The 20,351-nt window shown below is 34.2% G+C and overlaps 1 protein-coding gene and 1 long non-coding RNA gene across 2 annotated transcripts; one reads left to right on the plus strand and one right to left on the minus strand.

Annotated features, from left to right (window-relative positions):
* Positions 1–9,559: 9,559 nt before the first annotated feature.
* Positions 9,560–11,469, minus strand: LOC116196076. The gene is made up of 2 exons (XR_004154754.1): positions 11,331–11,469; positions 9,560–9,877 (listed from the first exon to the last, which is right to left on the minus strand). It is a non-coding gene; the product is annotated as an uncharacterized LOC116196076 (long non-coding RNA).
* LOC116196075 (formin-like protein 2) lies at positions 11,412–15,707 on the plus strand. The gene is made up of 5 exons (XM_031525604.1): positions 11,412–12,498; positions 12,609–13,557; positions 13,717–13,916; positions 14,364–14,608; positions 14,724–15,707. Exons 1-5 carry the CDS (start codon positions 11,868–11,870, stop codon positions 15,540–15,542), a joined length of 2,844 nt encoding a protein of 947 aa, XP_031381464.1. The 5' UTR covers positions 11,412–11,867; the 3' UTR covers positions 15,543–15,707.
* The last annotated feature ends 4,644 nt before the right edge of the window (positions 15,708–20,351 follow it).

A 20,351-nucleotide genomic window follows, 5' to 3' on the forward strand; every position in this document is an offset into this window, starting at 1 on the left:
TTGTCATTTTGATAAGTGTTAAAATTAAGAAATTTTAGCTAGTTATTATTGATTGACTCGTAATAAGATTCCGCTGCTATGTTTGGTAAAAATTGATTTAACTTAATTTAATTTTACTTTTTTTCTCAATTTAACAATACAATCATCACTGTTTTTTATTTTTATTTTCAAATTCTCCTATACTTTTTCTTCTATATTAGTACAATTAAGTTTTTAATAATAAATCCTCTTAACTATTCAACATTTTTTTCTCAATTTAACAATACAATCAGTACGTTTTTATATTTTTCTTCAAATTCTCTCATATACGGTTATCAACTACTTTTTTCTTTATCATTTCAAATCATACTAAATCAAATATAATTTCGTTACCAAACGTTACAACTTGTTTTGATTTAATTAGTCAGAAATTGAATGTCACGCAATGTCGGAGTACTAAATCCTACTTGGCACAATTATAATCAACTGCAGTTAATAGTCTCTCAAAAGAAATAACTCTTGTTTGTAGAGCCCTAGATCTTAAATATAGTAAAATTAACTTGAAACGCGGTAAATACAATTCATTCAATGCATTTGTAAAAATATAAAAGAGAAATTTTACTTTTAAATTATAAAATAATAATAATAACATAATTTGAAAACACTAAAATACTAAAAAATATAATACCTTTTTTAATAAAAAAAGAGCAAAATTGAATCATTAAAGTTAATAAAATTACAAATTTTACCAAAAAACATAAAACATAATGAAATTAATGGACATTTTCAATTTAGACTATGAATAAAAATTGTATTGGACATTTTCAATTTTATTAGAATAATATTTGCATTTTATATAAATGACTAATGATCATGTACAAATGTTAAAATTAATAATAATAAATAACTTAATATATATATAATTATTGAAGCTTAAATACAATAAGAAATGCATATATATAAGAAAATAAGTCTGCATAATGCACGGTACGATTAGTTGTAACATTACTATTGAATCTATACATATAGTAAAACTAACTTGAAGCGTAAAATTGCTCTTCGATTAATGCCTTTAAAAATATATAAAGATAAAAAATATTTTAAAATATAAAAATACAATAATATAATTTGAAAAATATTGAAAAATTAACAAAAACTAAAATACCTTTCTTAAATCAAAAGTAAGCAAAAATAAATGACTAAAGTTAATGAGAATTTTACCAATAAGCATATCATTTTGAGAAATTAAATCTATGACTAAAACCGCATTAGACATTTTCAATTTTATTCGAATAATATTTGCATTTTGCTTACAAAATTGATGATCATGATCAAATATTGAATTAATAATATATATATATATATATATCTTATTATATTCAAGAATATCAATGCTTAAATACAATAAGAAATGCAAATATATTTTTAAAATAAGCATTTGCAATTCGTGGGACAATTAGTTGCAATATTATCATTGAATCGTAAAACTTACACTAATTGTAATTAAAATTAAATTGATTTTTACACAAACAGTTACTCTACTTCATTGGAAGTTAATGTTAAAGTTGCATTTATAATGAAAATATTATTTTTAAATTAAATGTGATTAATTAAATTAATATGAGAATCAATATAAGCAACGCACAATTAAAAGAAAGCGAGTTTACACAACAACATTGCTAGAACTAAAAAATTTTGGATTCAATTCACATTAAGCAGATTTTTAGTTTTTCATTTGTCTTTTGATTTTTGGTCATAAAGGAGGTCACATTAGTTTAGTAATAAAGCGAAGTAAAGGAGCATATGAATTTCAAATCTGAGAATTGAATCCAGGACCTCTAAATTCTGAACCAACGTTTTACGTCATTGCAATAGAACCTCTTTCACTTCATTTATCTTTCATAGGCCCACAAATATCTTCTAGGTCCATGAACTTAACTTCCTTCACCGCGAAAAGAAAAAAAAAAGAGAAAACATTGCAAAGGATTTTCATTTTTTATGTTGCCTTTTATTATTTTTGCACTGCGTTACAATTTGAAACTTTTAGATAATCAAAATTGTTTGCTCTATAATATTGTAATATTGATAGGCTTATATACTCATGCATTTTGTTTTTTTCATTTACAGAGAATTTCCTATCTTACTATAAAAAATAGAAAAATCTAAAACTTTTAAATTGCGACGCAGTGCAAAAATAATAAAAGACATCATAAAATTAAATTTATCTATATATATACAAAGTTGTATCCTACCTTATAGGGGTAGAATTGTAAATTTATCTATTTAATAAGGGTAGAATAGTGAATTTCTTAATAAATAATATGTTATATAGAAATTGAATAATATTACTTATTATTGTAATTAAAGAAAATATATCCGAAAGAAACATTGAAGAAGAATTCTAATCACTTACTACTACTACTACTACTTCTACAGCTACTGCTACCGCTACTACTATTATCATTGTTATTATTATTATTGTTATTATTGTTTTAAGCAATTGCTATTTTATTAGTAAATAAATATACATAATTAGAAAGAAATTAAGAATTATTACACTTTTTTTAATTAATTTTAATAATCATTAGTAGCCCCATAAAATTTAAAATAAGTTGATCTTTCATTGAAATGATTAGTCATTTTACTTAATATAAAATTTGATCAACTCTATGATTTTTTTTTTCAGAAGTTAGGAATTTTGTATCTTTTGTTTTTATGATTTTTTTATAAATTGAATTGATAATTGAGATCATACATATAAAATATTTTACATTTGCTTATGAGCTCTTAAATTGATTTTATCTTGCACGGGTATGAAATTAATAGTATGGTATAGGATTTTTCTATATATTAATATAAACTACAAATCAATACTAATAATTTTTTAATATCTAACATTTCATTTCTTTACAAAATTCATGCAACACACAGGTTCAATAGCTTAGTTTAATATAAAAGTGATACGGGGTAATCCCACTACAATCAATTGTAGGATTTCAACATTATCAAAAGAGAACGCATGCTACTATGCTATATTCATATAAAAATTTTGAATATGCACTCCATACCATGTGAAAGTTTTAGATAATAACAACCATGTTTTAAATATCAGTAGTGAGTATTGCAATGCATCGCGCAATGTTTGAGTAACGAGTAGAAATGAGTGAAGGATCATATTTATATGAAGAGCATGAAACTCGTTCGATTTGTTCATTTTCCATGATCAAGACGGTGACTCATCACTCAAGGTCCGTAGTCTCTCTTGCCTTCCGCTTTCGAAGTTCATACAAGATTAAGAGTATGTTTAGAAGACAGGTTGAGGAAGATACACCTACCAAACCCTTGAGGGGATAGGTTCCGCCATTAATGCTCTTGAAAAAGACGACCTAATAAGCGTTGATTGTCGATGTGATTTTCTCTTATTTCACCATGTAGATATAAAATTCTCGACTCTGACGTATCCTACTGCAATTGGCCCATCACCGACCCAATTAGAAATGACAATCTAATAATAATATAGAAAATTTTTAAGATAACACGGTGTCACGGTGATACATCTAATATTTTAATTCAAATGTTTAATATTTTTTTTAAATATTAGTATTTTAATTTAAATGTTTGATATTTTAATTCAGTACCAAACACCTAAACTAAAATATTAGCATATAGGAAAATACTTTACAACACGCATATAAAAAAATAAAAAGTTAAGACCTTCAAAGAGAGAATGAGAGAGAGGTGTAATTTGCCAGAGGAAAAAAGAAAAAAGAAAAAAAAAACGAATTCCTTGTTGTTTTCCCCGGTGAGGTAGCTGGGAATTTTTACTCATCATGTATTGATGAAACAAGTGCAGAGGCTTCTTAAAGGGATATACGACAGGTAGGATAACGTTAATAAGTTGGAAAGTGAACGTTGAGAATGACAAATTTTTGTGATGAAAAAATTGAATACAATCTAATACTCGCTCAACAAATTTTAAGGATTAGTATTGCTAAATTGTACTAATAATAAATCTCCTAAAAGTCCCTCTTAACCTATCTTAACTGCAATATTACCTATATATAATTTCATCAACAGTCTGGGGCAATCATTGGTCGAGCTTCGATCGGTACGTGCACTGACCTATCCATGAAGGGTTACAAGAACCCATTATAAATCAAATCGAATTTATTTTCCTTTTCTGGGTGAAACACGTGATCAAATCCCAAATCGAATTTAGTCAGATATTACTAATTAGGGGTGAGCAACCGTCGCATGGTTGCTTCAAGCTTCAAAAGGCATACAAAGATCGCCTGAATTTGATCTTGTTTTACTATTCACACTTACTTATCCTCTTATTATATGTTACCTATTTGGTTGGTTAGTTCTAGTTAAGGTTTTCCCTTTTCGCGTTTGAGACTGAGAAATTCGAACTTGCTCGCGTGCTTGTTGCCGCACTGTTTAAGGGCTTGTGGATCCAGTAACAAATTATCACCTTAAGACTAGGATAAATAAAATGCCAAATAAGATAAAGAACATTAATCTCGAAAAATCCCTAATAGTAAACCGGAACATCATGAAAAGGAATCGAGGGGTCCTATAATGTGAAGCATAATTTTATTAAGAGAAAAACAATATTTTTGCTGGATAAGTGTACTTTTAAAATGATCAACTTAGTTACCAAGATTTCAGATTTAAACATATATATAGATATATGAATCTCAAAGAATATTTAGCATACTTAAATAAAATTAGCTGAAATGATGGAATAGATATTAACCAAATTTTATGAAAGAAGTATCATTTCATCATGTTGAGAAAAAATATCATTCCAGTGGAATGCTTTTTCTCACTTATAAAGAAATACTAAAGACAGAAATAGAGAAAAAGCATGAAATATTCATTCCATTATGTCCCTTCCGATTATGCTATATTAAACATAACTTAACTATATGTTCTTGAAAATCTTTCAAAAGAGGGCTAACATTTTATCTTTTGGAATTTTGCTTTTATCACTAGCGGTGAAGAGAGTATATTAATTTTGTTTTTGAGCTTATGTACTAGAGAAGGGATCCTATATCTAGGAAATCCAATAAAAAGAATATTCGCAATCGCTCATCCCAATATTGGACACTTTGATGAAGCCAACATTTTGCACCCTGCTTTTTATCAATGCAAAGTTGTTTTCTAAAGGAAATTATTGTTATTATTTTTTTTGAATATTCGAATTTCGTCTGACTAATCTCTGGTGTTCCATTGAACCTCCGGCAGCACAATGAGCGAATAATCATGCTAAAGGTATTTGGTGCCTTTAAAGGATTTTAAACTTTGAATCGGCTGAATATATGAGCTTGCATTTGGTTTTCGAGTTGGATCATGATCTAACTTAACTTGATTTTGTATAATGATTGTAAGTGTTGATAAATATGTGAATGAGTGAGAATATATATATATATATGTATGTATATATAGATGTCCTATAGCTAACCGAGTTCATTGTCCTATGTGGCATGTATGAAGTAGTTGCCATGGCGGTCACCAAGTTAAAGACGGGTATCCTGTGAGGCTGGAAGCTCCACGGTTTGAAGTCGAGACAAGCTCAAAACCCTTGTTTATCGGGTTCGGCTCCTTGTTGATCTTCTCTTTTAGAGCTCTTCCTTGAGCTGCCTCTCGACCTTGATTCATGGCTAAAGCCGCGTGGAAATTCTCTCCAATGTCTCGGGACATGAGCTTCATCCCGTCCTAAAATGTTTCGATCATGACACGCCCCCGTTCGAGTATACGTGCATTGGTCAGCGCCGAGATAGAATGAAAATATCTCCCTTCTTCTTCGTAAAACATTTCTCTTCCTCTTCTTGAGCTACAGCTGCTTGCGAACGAGTCACCATCTTGATAACCTTAACACTTTTTTGGTAGAACGATGGTCCCGTCAAGCGTGCCAAAAAGATGTTCATGTCAAAATCGCACGACCATCTAATTGGCAACACGTAGGAGATCTAGGCATGCCAGTAAGTGGTTCCAAGATACGAGACATGCCGCTAACTATCCCTACCGACCCAAAGCATGTATCGCGGCCTAGAAGTCCACTAGATTGATCGGCAGCTAAGTTTAAATCCAAGTACTTATTCGCGTCTCAGAAGATAACATGACTCAGAAGTTTATCCGTTTGAGCTCTTCACCCATCTTTCTACGCACGAACACGAACTCGAGTCCGAAAATAATAAACTGCTATGCAGGCTGCCCAACTAATATTTGGCCAAGTCAACTCAGGGAATAGAGTTGCAAAAAGAGAAGATTCACCTAAATAAGTGTAGCCCAGATCCTTAGAGTAGCCTCGGCAAGTGTTGCCGAAGAAACTTCAATCCTCGCCTTGAAAGCCTGTAAACTCCAATGACGAAAGTAGTTTTGATCCACGAGGAATCAATTGAAAGGAAAAGTACGATAACTGTATGGTGCCATAAAGTAAGGTGTGACAAATGAAAGTGTGAATAACATAAAGTGCGGTAAACGAAAGATTGAATAAAAATAAGAGTTTGATTGATTGATGTGCGAAAACCGAACAACAAATAAGACCACACACACACATATATATGGTAAATTGTACCGGTGGTCCAAAATATTTTACAATGTTTCATGATTATTTAAAAAGTTTTTTTCGTTACATGATGATACAAAATATTTCAAAATTGTTTCATGATGGTACAAACCGTCAACTCGAGCTGACGCCGTTAACATTTTGCTGACGTGGCGTGTCCTATGTGTCACTTTTGTTACGTGGAATCAATCATAATACGCCACGTCATTTAAGACAAAATAAAATTTTAAAAAGTCCAAAAAAATACAAAAAACATTTAAAAAATACAAAAAAGAGTAAAATTTTTGAAAAAAAGAGTAAAAATTTTGAAAAAAAAAATAAAAAAAATATTTTAAAATATTAAAAATTTTAAAATTATTTTTAAAAATTTAATTTTTTTAAATTTTTTTAAAAAAATACAAAAAATACAAAAAAGAGTAAAAAATTAGAATAAAAAATAAAAATTTATTTAAAATTTTGAAAAATTTAAAATTATTTTAAAAAATTTAACTTTTTTTAAAAATTTTTAAAATTTTTTAAAGAAGGGGGATTTAGAAAAAAATTTTAAAAAATTTAAAATTTATATTAAAATTTAATATTAAAAGTATTTAAAATTTAATATTAAAATTATTTAAAATTAATATTAAAATTATTTAAAATTTACCCTTTTTAAAAATAAAAAAAATTTAAAAATTTTTAAAAAAATTAAAATTTTTAAAAATAATTTTAAAATTTTCAAAATTTTAAAATAATTTTTTTTATTTTTTTTCTAAATTTTCTCTTTTTTTGTATTTTTTAATTAGTTTTTGTATTTTTTTGAACTTTTTAAAATTTTATTTTATCTTAAATGACGTGGCGCACTATAATTGGTTTCACATAACAAAAGTGACACATAGGATGCGCCACATCAGCAAAATGTTAACGGCGCCAGCTCGAGTTGACGGTTTGTACCATCATGAAACAACTTTGAAACATTTTGTACCATCATGTAACGAAAAAAACTTTTTGGATCATCATGAAACATTTGTAAAATATTTTGGACCACCGGTGCAATTTACCCATATATATAGGTAATATAATGAAATCCTAAAAAATCTCTCTAAATGAATACACCTATAATTATCATACGATAATATCAAAATAGAAAGTTGACTTATAAGACCATCTAAGTTGCCTAAAAATAAGATATCAAATAAAATTGAAAAAATATCCAACTTACTCAACTTTCAAAAATCAAAGATAGAGTGAGATAATACGAGAATATTATGTGCTTGATCTCCAAGTGTATCGGTTGCCAAGGGAAAACAAAATCCCCACCGCTGCTGCTACATGGAATCAACGCCCATGCATACATCTTCCACATGAGCTCTTCTTTTGGCCTTACTTTACTAGGTCTCTCAACACTTGGACCTCAATCCGATCCGGTTCATGCAATGATAATCGCGGCCTGATTCCTCAAATCCGAATCAACACACTCCAAAAACTCGGAAAAATAATCGCATTCACTGAACGCATGTCACAACTCGACAATCTTTACGAATTACGAAAAATTGGTGTAAACAGATATCTACTTTTTGTATTTTCGTTAGCATTAATTATTATATATCTTGGTTTATTTTGCTTCATATAGCATTTTCTTCCCAGCAACGATCAGTTTTGTCATTTTTTTACATCAAATTAATCCCTTCCCATTTTTCACATTCTTGGACATTTCGCCTTGTATCTATTTTTGTCATTAATGGACACCCATTGATTATCGAGGAAAACATAATCTCCTCCTATTTAGTGCATCCCTATTACATCCCATCCAGATAAAGGGGTTTATTGCATATTTGGTTGGCCTAAATAGAAAGGAAGATCTAACATTAAATGAAGACTAAGGAATAATTCAAAACGTAGTTGATTTTGTTCATTTGGCTATCATTAATGCCCAACAGATATGGCCTTGAAGTGCTTTTTCATTATTGGTTCAACTCCAAAATGCGGCCTTGAAGTACTTTGCCTCATAGTTTCAACAGTTATATTGCAATTATGATTATCATTTATTAGACCATAACCTGGGATCTTATAGGCTTCAAGTGAGCCTTGCTGCTGGGGACGTGCAACTGCAATTACAACCTTCTTTAAAAAAAAAAAAGGAAAGAATAGAAAAAAAACACTTTGAATTGCCGCAGCGACCTATTTATGTATTACGGAGACTTGAATCCATGACGTTACGTTAAAAGTCTCTTCACCTTACAACACTGCCCAATGCCGTTGGTAGGTTGAATTTCAAATTACCGTACCTTATGATTAAATCTAAATAAAAGATGTGCCCACAAATTAATGACTCGTTTGGTTTCAAAATAAAATTTTAAAATTTTATTTTAACTTAACTTTACCCATAACAAAACGAAATAATTTATACAAAATAAAAAAGTGAGCCCTATTTATATCACTTATTTTTCACAACAAAATAAAATAATTCATACAAAGTTAAAGAATGAACTCCATTTATATCACTTTTTTTTAAAATTAAAATCTAATTTTAAAATTTTTCTTTGAAATCAAACGCAGCATAAGCAATTATTTGAATATCTATGTTATGTTTGATTGTTGAGTAGGGGTGTGCATGGGTACCGGGTATACCCGGAATCGGTTGGAACCTACCCTAACGGGTAGGGTCCGGGTAGCTCGTATTGAAAATAGGGTAAGTTCCGGGTATTAAAATTAGGAACCTGTGAAAATCGATTCCGGTTCCGGTTCCTGCCGACAGGGTACCCGGAACTGGTTATTTATTAAAAAAAAAGAAGAGAAAAGAGTAAAGTTACTATCTTCTCTAATGAATCAGAGCATAATCACTTTGTTTTGTGAGGTCGTATTATGGATGTTCAATTTTATCGATGGATTGATGAGACATATTATTATTTCATTGTTGTGAATTAATCTAAATTTTGTTGATATTCTATTTGGCGTAATTACTGATTATGTATGTGGTATTTTCGATTTTATTTAGCGAGAAGAAAAAATTTACAGGTTTCAATAGAGTACCCGGAATCTGTGGTATAATACAGGTTTTGGATAAGTTCCGGTTCCATGATTCAACAGGGTAAAGTCCGGTTTCAAAATCTTGAAATCCGTCCCTTACAGAGTAGGATCCGAGTATTATAAAAAATATAGAGAATCCGGAATCGATCACCCTACTGTTGAGGTCAATCTTTTGCCTCCACCGGGGTAATAAAATGACCTCTCACTTTCCAGTCACCCGAAAAGAAAAACATGAAAAGCAAAAGAAAAAGGCTGTCACTTTCATCAGCCACAGCGTCAAACAGCTCATCTTCCTCTTCATCATCTTCTTCTGCAGTACTGATATCAGAATATGAATGAGCGAGATCACTGCAAAAATCAAACTTAAAAACAGTGAAAATAAAAAAAGAGAATCTTGAAAATTTCTTTTTCCTTGCTGATCCCCATGATGAAGAAACAATTTGTCCTCTCCCCGTCAGATTGAAACTTTTGACCCCTCCCAAAATTTTCCCCAAATTAAACCTTTTTTTTTAATTCCCAATTTAATTTGAAAATAATTCACAATCTAGATTTTTTTTTTGCGTGAAATCATCTCAATTCATTTTATACTTTTAATCTCTTATAAAAACATTCTAAAAAAGTATATCCAAATAACTATTAAAAAAATTAGCCGTTTTATCAATTTAGTTAACCGGTAGTCGAGTTTTTGAAAAAAAATAAAATTTATATAGAAATTAATCGGTTCGGATACTTTGAATAGAATTATTAGGAGTCAAGTGTGAATTGAAATCAATTTTCATACCTCTAAAGATATTCCTATGTTTTATCTACTATACTCATTCTTCCAATTAATTTGACACTACATAAAAATTCATTGAGTTCAGCTATAATCTTTAAGGGGTAAATATAAATTGAAGTTGATTTTTGTGGATGTTTTAGTTTTGTGAATTTAATTTTCAATTATTTTAATGATTTAATGAATTTGATTAACTTATTCTAGTATTTTATATTTTTAAAATAGCGGTACAAGATGATAAACTGTGGGTAAACGGATTGTAATAAGTCACTAATTCAAATGGTTGTTGGTTACACACTAAATTGAAATAGGATCGATCCTCAACCTACATCCTTAAATTTTTTACTCGAAAATATCCATCCTCGAGAATTTGTGGAAGAGCAAACATTTGGGTGTATTTGGTTTTTAAAAAATTTTCAACTCTACTCAACTTAATTTCACTTATTTTCAATTCAATAACACAATCATTACTTTTTTCATTTTAAATTTTTTTTAACCATTCAATTTAATTTTTAATATTAAATTCTCTCAATTAATCATTACTTTTTTTTTTCATAATTCAACAACGCAATCATTACTTAATCATTATTTTCTCTCAACTATTCATTATTTTTTCTCATAATTCAACAATACAATCATTACAAACCAATTGAAATCAAAACTCAACTCAACTCAACTAAAAAACCAAACACATTCTTAAGGTTTTAATTAAGGATGAATGATAATAATATTTTTGTTTTTGTTTTTCATCTATCCTTTATTTGGTCAAGGACTTAAATCAAACAAATTCAAATATTCTAAGAATATGTGTAAATAGAAGAATAAGGTTGCCTTTATCGTATTGAGCCAAAAACTTTATATCAAACAAATCAAAATATTTTGGTGAATTTAAATAAGTAAATAAAATAATATAAGTCTATTTTAAAAATTAATTTACAAAAAAGTCTATTATAAAAATATTTTATAAAAAAAGATTTAATTTGGACAAAAACTCACCTCTCGCCCTCCCTCCTCTGTCACTCTACTGGTTCAGTCTTCTCCAGCTGCACTCTGGTCTGCCTGTCCATCATCATCCTCTTCCGCCATTATTACACCAGAAAACTTCTCTCATCTCTCTTTCTTTCTGGGTTTGCTATGGCTGGCTATACTGTCATGAGGTGGAGGCCCCAATGGTGTTCTTGAACTCGAATCGGAACTACCATTCTCTCCTCTCTCCCTGCTGCCTACTCGTCTCTCTCTCTCTCTCTCCCCCCTAAACAGTCTCATCCCTCATCTACCATGTAGTCCCCTCTCGTCTCTGTCTGTCTCTTTCTGTTTCAGTACTGGAAAGACATTCTTGTTTCTCTTTCTTGCCCCCCTCTCTCGAGATAGAAGATATCTTTGGCAAAGCTTCACCCTTTCGCATTCCTCCACACATCTCCTCTGCTCCCAAGAAACCCATAAAAAACAGAGCCCAAGAAAAAAACAGAGCCTCTCTCTCTCATCTTCTGTAAAAAGTGGTTTGCAGTGATAACAAGCTTTCAAGAACTGTTTATGGCAAGAAAACCCGCAATGCCCAGCCCCGCCATTCTTGTCCCTCTGTTCGTCTTCCTCCCTCTTCTCTTCTCTGTTCCTATTTCTTCCGCGGCCGCCGACACCCGCCTCCGCAGGCGGCTACTCCACCAGCCCCTTTTCCCGGTCGACTCTGACCCACCATCCCCGGCGCCCGCGAGCCCTCCCCAGCCCAGCAAGAAACAGCCCAACCACCCATCCTCAACCACCCCTTCCACTCCCCAGACCCCCACCTCCTTCTTCCCCACCACCGTCCCCTCCCCTCCGGAGCTGAGGCCGCCGCCGTCTCCTCCGCCCGGCTACCTCTCCACATTCCCCGCCAACATCTCCTCCCTCCTCCTCCCCCAAGCCCCTTCCAGTTCTCACCCTTTCCGCCGCCACATCATTGCCGTCGCCGTGTCCGTCTCCCTCCTCTTCGCCGCCCTCGTCGCCACCCTCGCTGCCTTTCTGTACTTCTACCGCCGCAATGGCCGGCGCTATGACTTTGCTGCAGCTGACAAGGCCTCGAGGATCGACAGCCTCCGCCTTTTCCCACCGGACACCGCCACCTCGGATGGCGCCGCACCTAAAGCCCGCAGCTCCTCGAGCACGAGCTCGGAGTGCCTCTACCTCGGTAGGTCCTTACTATATGCGATGTTATGGAAGAAAAAAAGAAAGCTTTTCTTTATGAGCTTTTACACTTGTTGCGTAGAGAATTATCTGTTGGGTTTTGAATATTGGTAGGTACTTTGCCCAATCCCTCGGGAGTGAGCGGCGAAATCGATACGAACTCAAGCAATGCGAGCGGGAAAATAAGCATTCCGGGGCTCTCATCCGCGTCGGCTTACCAGAAATTGGGATCTCCCGAGATTAAGCCGCTCCCGCCACTTCCTCGAAACAATTTCGGGCAAAAGAGTCAGAATTTGGAAGTGGGTTCTACTTCTGTTGGTGATGAGGAAGACGATGACGAGGAGTTCTTCTCCCCTAGAGGATCTTCAATGGGTCAGCAAGACAGTCCTGAACATGAACCCGTACGCAATCTTTCGAGCTCCAGGAGAGAATATCCTGGTGTTGTTGGAGTGGATCGGTTCGGTAGTAGGAGCTTTAATTCGAGAACTGCTTCTTATCCTTTCTCAAACTCGGGTTCTTCGAGAAACACAGCCTCCAATAGTCCTTCCCCTGCAGTGAATTCTAGCCCTATAAGCTTACAATCGAGCTCGCCAGATGTGATGATCCTTAAATTTCCTGCCCCATCTCGACCACCGCCTCCCCCGCCACAAAATGGTTCACCAAATGGGCCTAATTCATTGGCGTCCTCACCATCAGCATCGGTTCGGGTTTCAAATGTTTCGACGGAGAAAACAGAATCCCCGACGAGAACTGACAGTGTAACTATTCCGAAACAATTTGTGCCCAAGAAGTTGCCTCCACCACCACCCCCGGTGCCACCGCCAAGGTTCTGGGAAAGGCCTTGGGCAGTTCGGGGTCCTGTGGGTGGACCACCGGCACTTGTGGGACCATCCGGACCTAACGTATTTCAAGATCTAGAAGCAGGGCAGGTTCAAAGCAATGGCGTTTCCGAAAGGAACGAGGACACTCCAAGGCCTAAACTGAAGCCACTCCACTGGGACAAGGTTCGAGCCAGCTCTGATCGGGCCATGGTGTGGGATCAGCTCAAATCTAGCTCCTTCCAGTAAGATTTAGATATAAGCCTCTCCTATGCTTTTATATGCCTGATGCTGCTCTATATATTTTCTCCTATTGAACACTAGCTATGTCAAGGATGATACTTAAGCATGTCAAAGAGGCAGCAAACCGCAGAATTCTCTAAGTTGTCGAGTGTTTGTTGCAGATTGAATGAGGAGATGATCGAGACGCTGTTCATGGTGAATGGGCCTAATTCAGCTCCGAAAGACAATGTTCGCCGCCCTATTATGCCTATGTTGAACCAGGAGAACCGGGTTCTTGATCCCAAGAAGTCTCAGAATGTCTCCATTTTGTTGCGGGCACTTAACGTGACAGTCGAGGAAGTCTGTGAGGCTCTCTTGGAAGGTATGGATCAACAATGACATTCATTCCTATCGTTCTGATGTAGCTCTAACTATATCCATTTTTCCACTTTTGCTGCAGGAGAGTATGAATATATTACAGATTAGATTCATCTTTTATTACCGGTTCTTGTGAAGACGAATATTAAATCTCTGCATAAGTTCGACCATTGTAATTAGAAATGGAAATTGTTATCTGCAGACTCCAAGAAATGTGATAGCTCCCTTGCCATAAATAGCATAGGCCTGACAGTGGATTGTTAGGTGTCAGGGAATTTATTATTGTCGGATCGGATGGCTTCTAACGAATAGTTTATATTGCTGGGAGCAACAACCGACAATGGATCATAATAAATTAAGTTAATTTGCACATGTGCAGCAATTGCCTTCTAATAATTCTACAACTGACCGAATTCCAACGTTTCTGCACATTTTTCTTCTCTTTGAACAGGCAACGCAGATTCTCTGGGAAGCGAGTTGCTCGAAAGCTTGTTAAAGATGGCTCCAACGAAAGAAGAGGAGCGTAAATTGAGAGAATTCAAGGATGAATCGCCATTTAAACTGGGACCTGCAGAGAAGTTTCTGAAAGCACTGCTTGATATCCCGTTTGCATTTAAAAGAGTTGATGCTATGCTTTATATTGTCAATTTCGAGACAGAATTTGAGTACCTTAAGAGGTCTTTCGAAACTTTAGAGGTACGAAACTTCATTTTGTCTATGTTCATTTGATATACAGACTGCCGGGAAGGTCCAGAATTAAGTGCCAATTTGTGCAATGTTTTTGATCGTCACGATTCTTCCTTGTTCACAGGCTGCCTGCAAAGAACTAAAGAGCAGCAAGATGTTCCTGAAGCTTCTAGAAGCTGTCCTTAAAACAGGAAACAGAATGAATGTAGGGACTAACAGAGGCGATGCTCATGCTTTCAAGCTCGACACACTCCTCAAGCTCGTGGACGTTAAGGGCACCGATGGGAAAACCACCTTACTGCACTTTGTTGTGCAGGAGATTGTAAGATCCGAAGGTTCAAGATTACATGGAGGCAACGAGGCAAATGAGCAGTTTGCCCTCCAAAATGAGGTTGAATTGAAGAAACTCGGCCTTCAGGTTGTCTCTGGACTCAGTGGGGAGCTGACAAACGTGAAGAAGGCCGCCACCATGGACTCTACCGTGTTGAGCAACGAGGTTGCAAAACTCACACAAGGGGTCGTAAAAGTTAAGGATGTCTTGGAGCAAAACAGCAACGATATGAACAGGAAATTTCTGGAGTCAATGAATGGATTCTTGGTAAAGGCGGAGATAGATATCAAGAAAATTCAGGAGCAGGAGAAGGGGACTTTCGCGATGGTGAAGGAGATAACAGAGTATTTCCACGGGGACTCAGCGAAGGAGGAGGCCCACCCACTGCGAATATTCATGGTGGTGAGGGACTTCCTCTCAACTCTTGATCGGGTGTGCAGGGAGGTGGGGAAGGTGAATGAGAGGACTATCTATGGCTCGGCCCGGCCGGTTTCAATGCCCGTGAATCTACATCCAACAACGGTGCCCATCTTTCCTGCGTTTTACGTGAAGAGACAAGAGGGTTCTCCATCGGACGATGAAGGTGGACGTTCCACTTCAGGCTTTGATTAGCTTATGTGTCTGACTCCGCATTGTTGTCTTTCCTTTTTGGTTGAATCAATGGCTGTTCTTATGAGGAAGCCTGTGACATGTGTGGCAGTAAATATATAGTTGGATCTATTTTGTAAATGTTACTTGTGAGGTCTACTAAATTAGAGAGGGAAGCTTGATTTTTGATAGGGGGTACTTTGGATAACATATTAAATCAATCTATTACAAACTAACTGAAAAATAATTATCCGATTAAATAGTGTACACTACGAGTGAGGCGTCCGCGCAAGTGCAGAAAGAGGTTCGTTTTTCTTGACCTAAAATCGATTAGGAGTACTCAGCCTTTCTTAAGTTACAAATTAGGAAGCCTGTAATTCCCATTTGCACTGAGATTCACCGGCGAGAATCGAATATTGAAATTTCTTCAGTTTTTACGTGAGAGAGTTATGTCACTGTACTGCGCACCTTTTATCAGAGTAACTGGATTCGATTTTGATTTCTTGTATCCTTTTTGTCGCCGATGAACCTTCCTTAACCCAAAAAAAGAAGGCATCTATATATATGCGAACTTGCGAAGGCAGCATCATCACATTCATAAAAAATAAAAATAAATAATCATCCGAAAAAAGGCAGTCTCATCACTGGCCACCAAAGCGCCCACTGAGGCCATTGATTTGATTTGTCTGCCATCTCCAATTCCGGCAATCGGTTCAATGGGCACCTCTCTAGAAGTCGGTTGGCCATTTTGGTCTCATTAAATCTCTTTTCCCCCCTTTTTCGTTAAAAAAAGAACAAGGACTGAAATTTAGTTTCATAAATCTAGTCATTTACATCAGTGTATTACGGTAATATCAAGTTTCGCGTAGTACTACGGAAGAAAAAACCCTTAAATCTGTGCGAGTATTCCTTATGGTGTTATCCTTTTTTTCCCCTTCATTTTACTCTCACTTAATTAATAATATTATGCTTTTGTTCCTATACATAACTAGCTGCTTTAACTGCGTGTTGCGTGAAATTATTATTTAACTATATATTTTATATTATTTTCTATATAGTTCATTAGACAATAATTCTATTATATTGTGTATCAAATAAATTAATATTATGGATTGATTAATGTTATATTATTTTTTTTCCAATTTTCATTGTTTAATAAATGTCAACGATGTAATAAATGAAAGTGATTAATTAATGTGATAGGGTATGTGAAGAGTGCCATAAGAATCTGAGAGTTTGAAGATTGGAGCGGTAATGTTAATTTTCCCTTTTCGTTTTGCCATTATATATTATATATAGATTAACACAACCAAATTCGTTCTTTTTTCTTTTATAAGTGACCAAACTAATTCTTGAAATGATCATATTCTTTGGTTGATGTCTCTTCACTCAAATGACACAAACGGTACAACTTTTTAAGAGGTTTTGCACCCTTTTCGCTAAATAAAATTCATTCATCACTTATATTTTATTTTGTTAGAAAATTATGACTTTTTAAGTATAAATGATAATTATAAGGAGAATAATAATTTTATTAGAAGGGCCAATCTAATATTAAAATTAGTATTTAATCAACATAGATGACAAAATAATAGGAAAATATATTTATTATTTTATAATTAAAATGTGATTAATTAGTGAAACTATGTTATTATGTCCTAAAAGGTATGACTATTCAAAGAGTTGTATTTTCTTCATATTCTATATAAATTCCAATTTTGCAAGAAATGTGATAAACCATTCAAACTTCCCCACCCTCTGAAATATCTCTCCTAATAGTTCATTGAGAAGTTTTAGCAGATCTTTGATCTTAATGCTTGAAAGGTATCTCATCTCGAATGAAATATCAATTTTATTCTAATTTATTAACTTTCACCGTGTCATTAATAGAGAATATTTGGGTATATCCACGGGTAATTGTTCACATGTTATCCTTCATAAGTTCTACTCTTTTTTTTTTTTTTTTCCAAATGATATCATAGGTTTGTCTTAATATTCGAAGATATCATTTGATTATGTCGTCTTTTTCCTTCTAACTGTTCTCCATATTCTCAATCCTTTTTTTTTTCTTAGGAGAAGTGATGGGACGTTCTCATTGATAAAAAAATCCAAATGTAAACGAACACTTATCCAAGATTAACCCTTAATGACACTATATATCAGAGCTCAAAAACTATACAACAGATAGCTCGAAAGCATGTGAGAAAAAAGAAAATTTTAATTGTGCCTCTAGACTGAATGGAAACAACTCTCATCCGCACCATGGTCAAAATTTGCTATAGCAACGAAGAGGCAGAATTGGACTTCTTCTAAAATATTTCGTGGTTTCTTTCATGCCAAATATGATATATATAACAAGTCAAAGCAGTTACAGGATGATGGAATCAAGCTTCCTACCTTTAAGCAAATAAACCCGATTAAACTCCGAACTCCAATTTGAACCTCTTTGTGAACCCCCACTCTTTTTAATATGCTCAATCAATAGCATGAGTGTTATGTACAAGAGAAAAATAAGTGATCCCAGTATTCTATTTCCGTTCCACAAAATTCACACTCCGGTGCATTAATGGGAGCACCCCAGCTCATCAACCTACTCTTCGTGTCGAGCATGTCTTTGATAGCCAATAAACAAACAAATGAAACTCGAGGAATATGTCAACCAAACCAGATCGTTTTCCACCATTGCACTCTAAACTCCTTAAGTTCCAAAGCATTTGAAGTAGAGAGTTTGCCAGTATCAGCAGCAAACCAGATAGCAACGTCTTGATGACGTAATTGCAAAGCAGCTGCAAGCTCCTTGACCTCAATTATATTTGGTTAAGCATGGGTAGTAAATTTGCTAAAACTTTGATGGAGCCTGAGCCCCGAGATGGCGGAGATGGTGGCGGTCGTGGTGGCTGGTGCGGTAGGAGAGAAACTTTCCGATGAACGCAGACAGAGAGCGAGAGAGAGAGAGCTTAATGCGGGAAAATGGGAACATACCCTTTCCAAATGGGGAAAGGCTCCTTATATGGCAAGCCGAGTCTGGTCATGTCCTCAGATCTTGGGCCTTTTTACCCCTATGGGTCGGTCCTCAATTTATTTATTTCTGGGCTTAGATCCAACTTACACACTCTTTGGGTCGCATCTGGATCATGCTTTTCGGCAGAATTGATTACAAGGTTCGTTCTAGCATGGTCGGGCTTCTTTTTTGTATCTTTGGAGGGCTCACCCTTTTTCTCTGTTACCTTTCTTGGAGCCTCTTCTCTTTGGGGTCAAAACAATTTCAATTAATTTGTGTGTTCTCATGTTAAAATGATCACGTTAAAACCTTCGCCAACAATCCCTTATACACTCGGGTCACTCGCGAAGCAAAACCTCCTATGGCTTCAGGAAAGATCGCACTTTTTACGTAAAAATATATACATAATGGCATCTTGATAAATAAGTTGTATGCTACTATTATATTCCTTCCTACTGCCACGCTTAACCCAAAAAAAACAATTAGTTTTCTTTCAATACCATTACATTCATTTTCATTTTTTTTCGATTTTCACATACCAACATAACTGAAGAAAATAAATCCTATTAGCATTTTATTAAAATATTGTGCGACGCATGCAATGCATCCGCATACCTACTAGCATATAAAAAAGGCAGCCAGATAAGTAAAACCATGATTACAATAAACAAACATGTACTCTAGACATATAAAGCGAATCAATATACTTTTAGAGAAACCATAATCTTATAATATGTATATGAAAAAGGCAGCCACATAAGTAAAACCATGGTTACAATAAACAAACATGTACTCTAGACATATAAAGCGAATCAATATACTTTTAGAGAAACCATAATCTTATAATATGTATAAGTACTTAGAAAAAAACATAGCGAATAGAAAGACGATGGATAAAATGAATTTGTTTGGTATTTATAGAGAATTTAGCACATTAAACTTGAAGCATATCACGCATTTCGGTTATCAAGGAATTTTTCAAAAACAATTTATTTTATTTTATTACATTCAAATAATCTAATATGGACAAATTTTTAACACTCGTTGAATATAACATAGGTAAAATATAGTATAAGTTCATTTAACTAAAAATGAAAGGTCAATTCACGTGGAGCTGAGGATTATTAAATGGAGTGATTCAAGCAATCCAAAACATCTTATCAAGAGCCGAAAATTCTCAAATGGAGATACCACAATTCCGCTCTTTCGCTTTTATATATTATATATAGATTAGTATATAGCATAATGTCTTTTATACATACATATATATATATATATATATCTATGTATGCGTATCCCTCCAATGTATAATATGTAACTTTTAACCTTTTTTAGCTAAATATATATTCTGAAGGGCATATAATCAGATTTCTCCATGCATTTATTTGGAAGATGCAAAAATATAAATTAATTTTCATATTGACCCCATAAAATAAATTTTATTTAATCAACCCGTGTAAAGCATGGGCAAACAGCTGGTAATAATGTAGACTAAAACATTCTTGATGCTATCTTTTAACTTTCAAATTTTCATTCTTGCCCATGTAATTCTGAAAGAGTTGATATCTTTTATGCTACCTTTCCTTTTGTCTTTCTTTTCCCCCCTCCGTTTGGGTTAGGGCTTCACCAAAGTTCCAGCAACCTCGCCCACGTGGTTGTTGGTGTTAACTTTACGGGTCGCAACAAAGATATTCTAGTGAGTCAAGTATTGTCCGTCAGAGATTATTCCTATACATTCTATTAGCGAGCAATATTATGTTAATCTAGTAGAAGTTAACCAATCGGCAAATAGATGCTAGATTTAAGAAAATTAAAGGCTAACTTGAATGTAA

Source organism: Punica granatum, chromosome 2, assembly GCF_007655135.1.
Source record: "Punica granatum isolate Tunisia-2019 chromosome 2, ASM765513v2, whole genome shotgun sequence".
NCBI classification, from domain to species: domain Eukaryota; kingdom Viridiplantae; phylum Streptophyta; class Magnoliopsida; order Myrtales; family Lythraceae; genus Punica; species Punica granatum.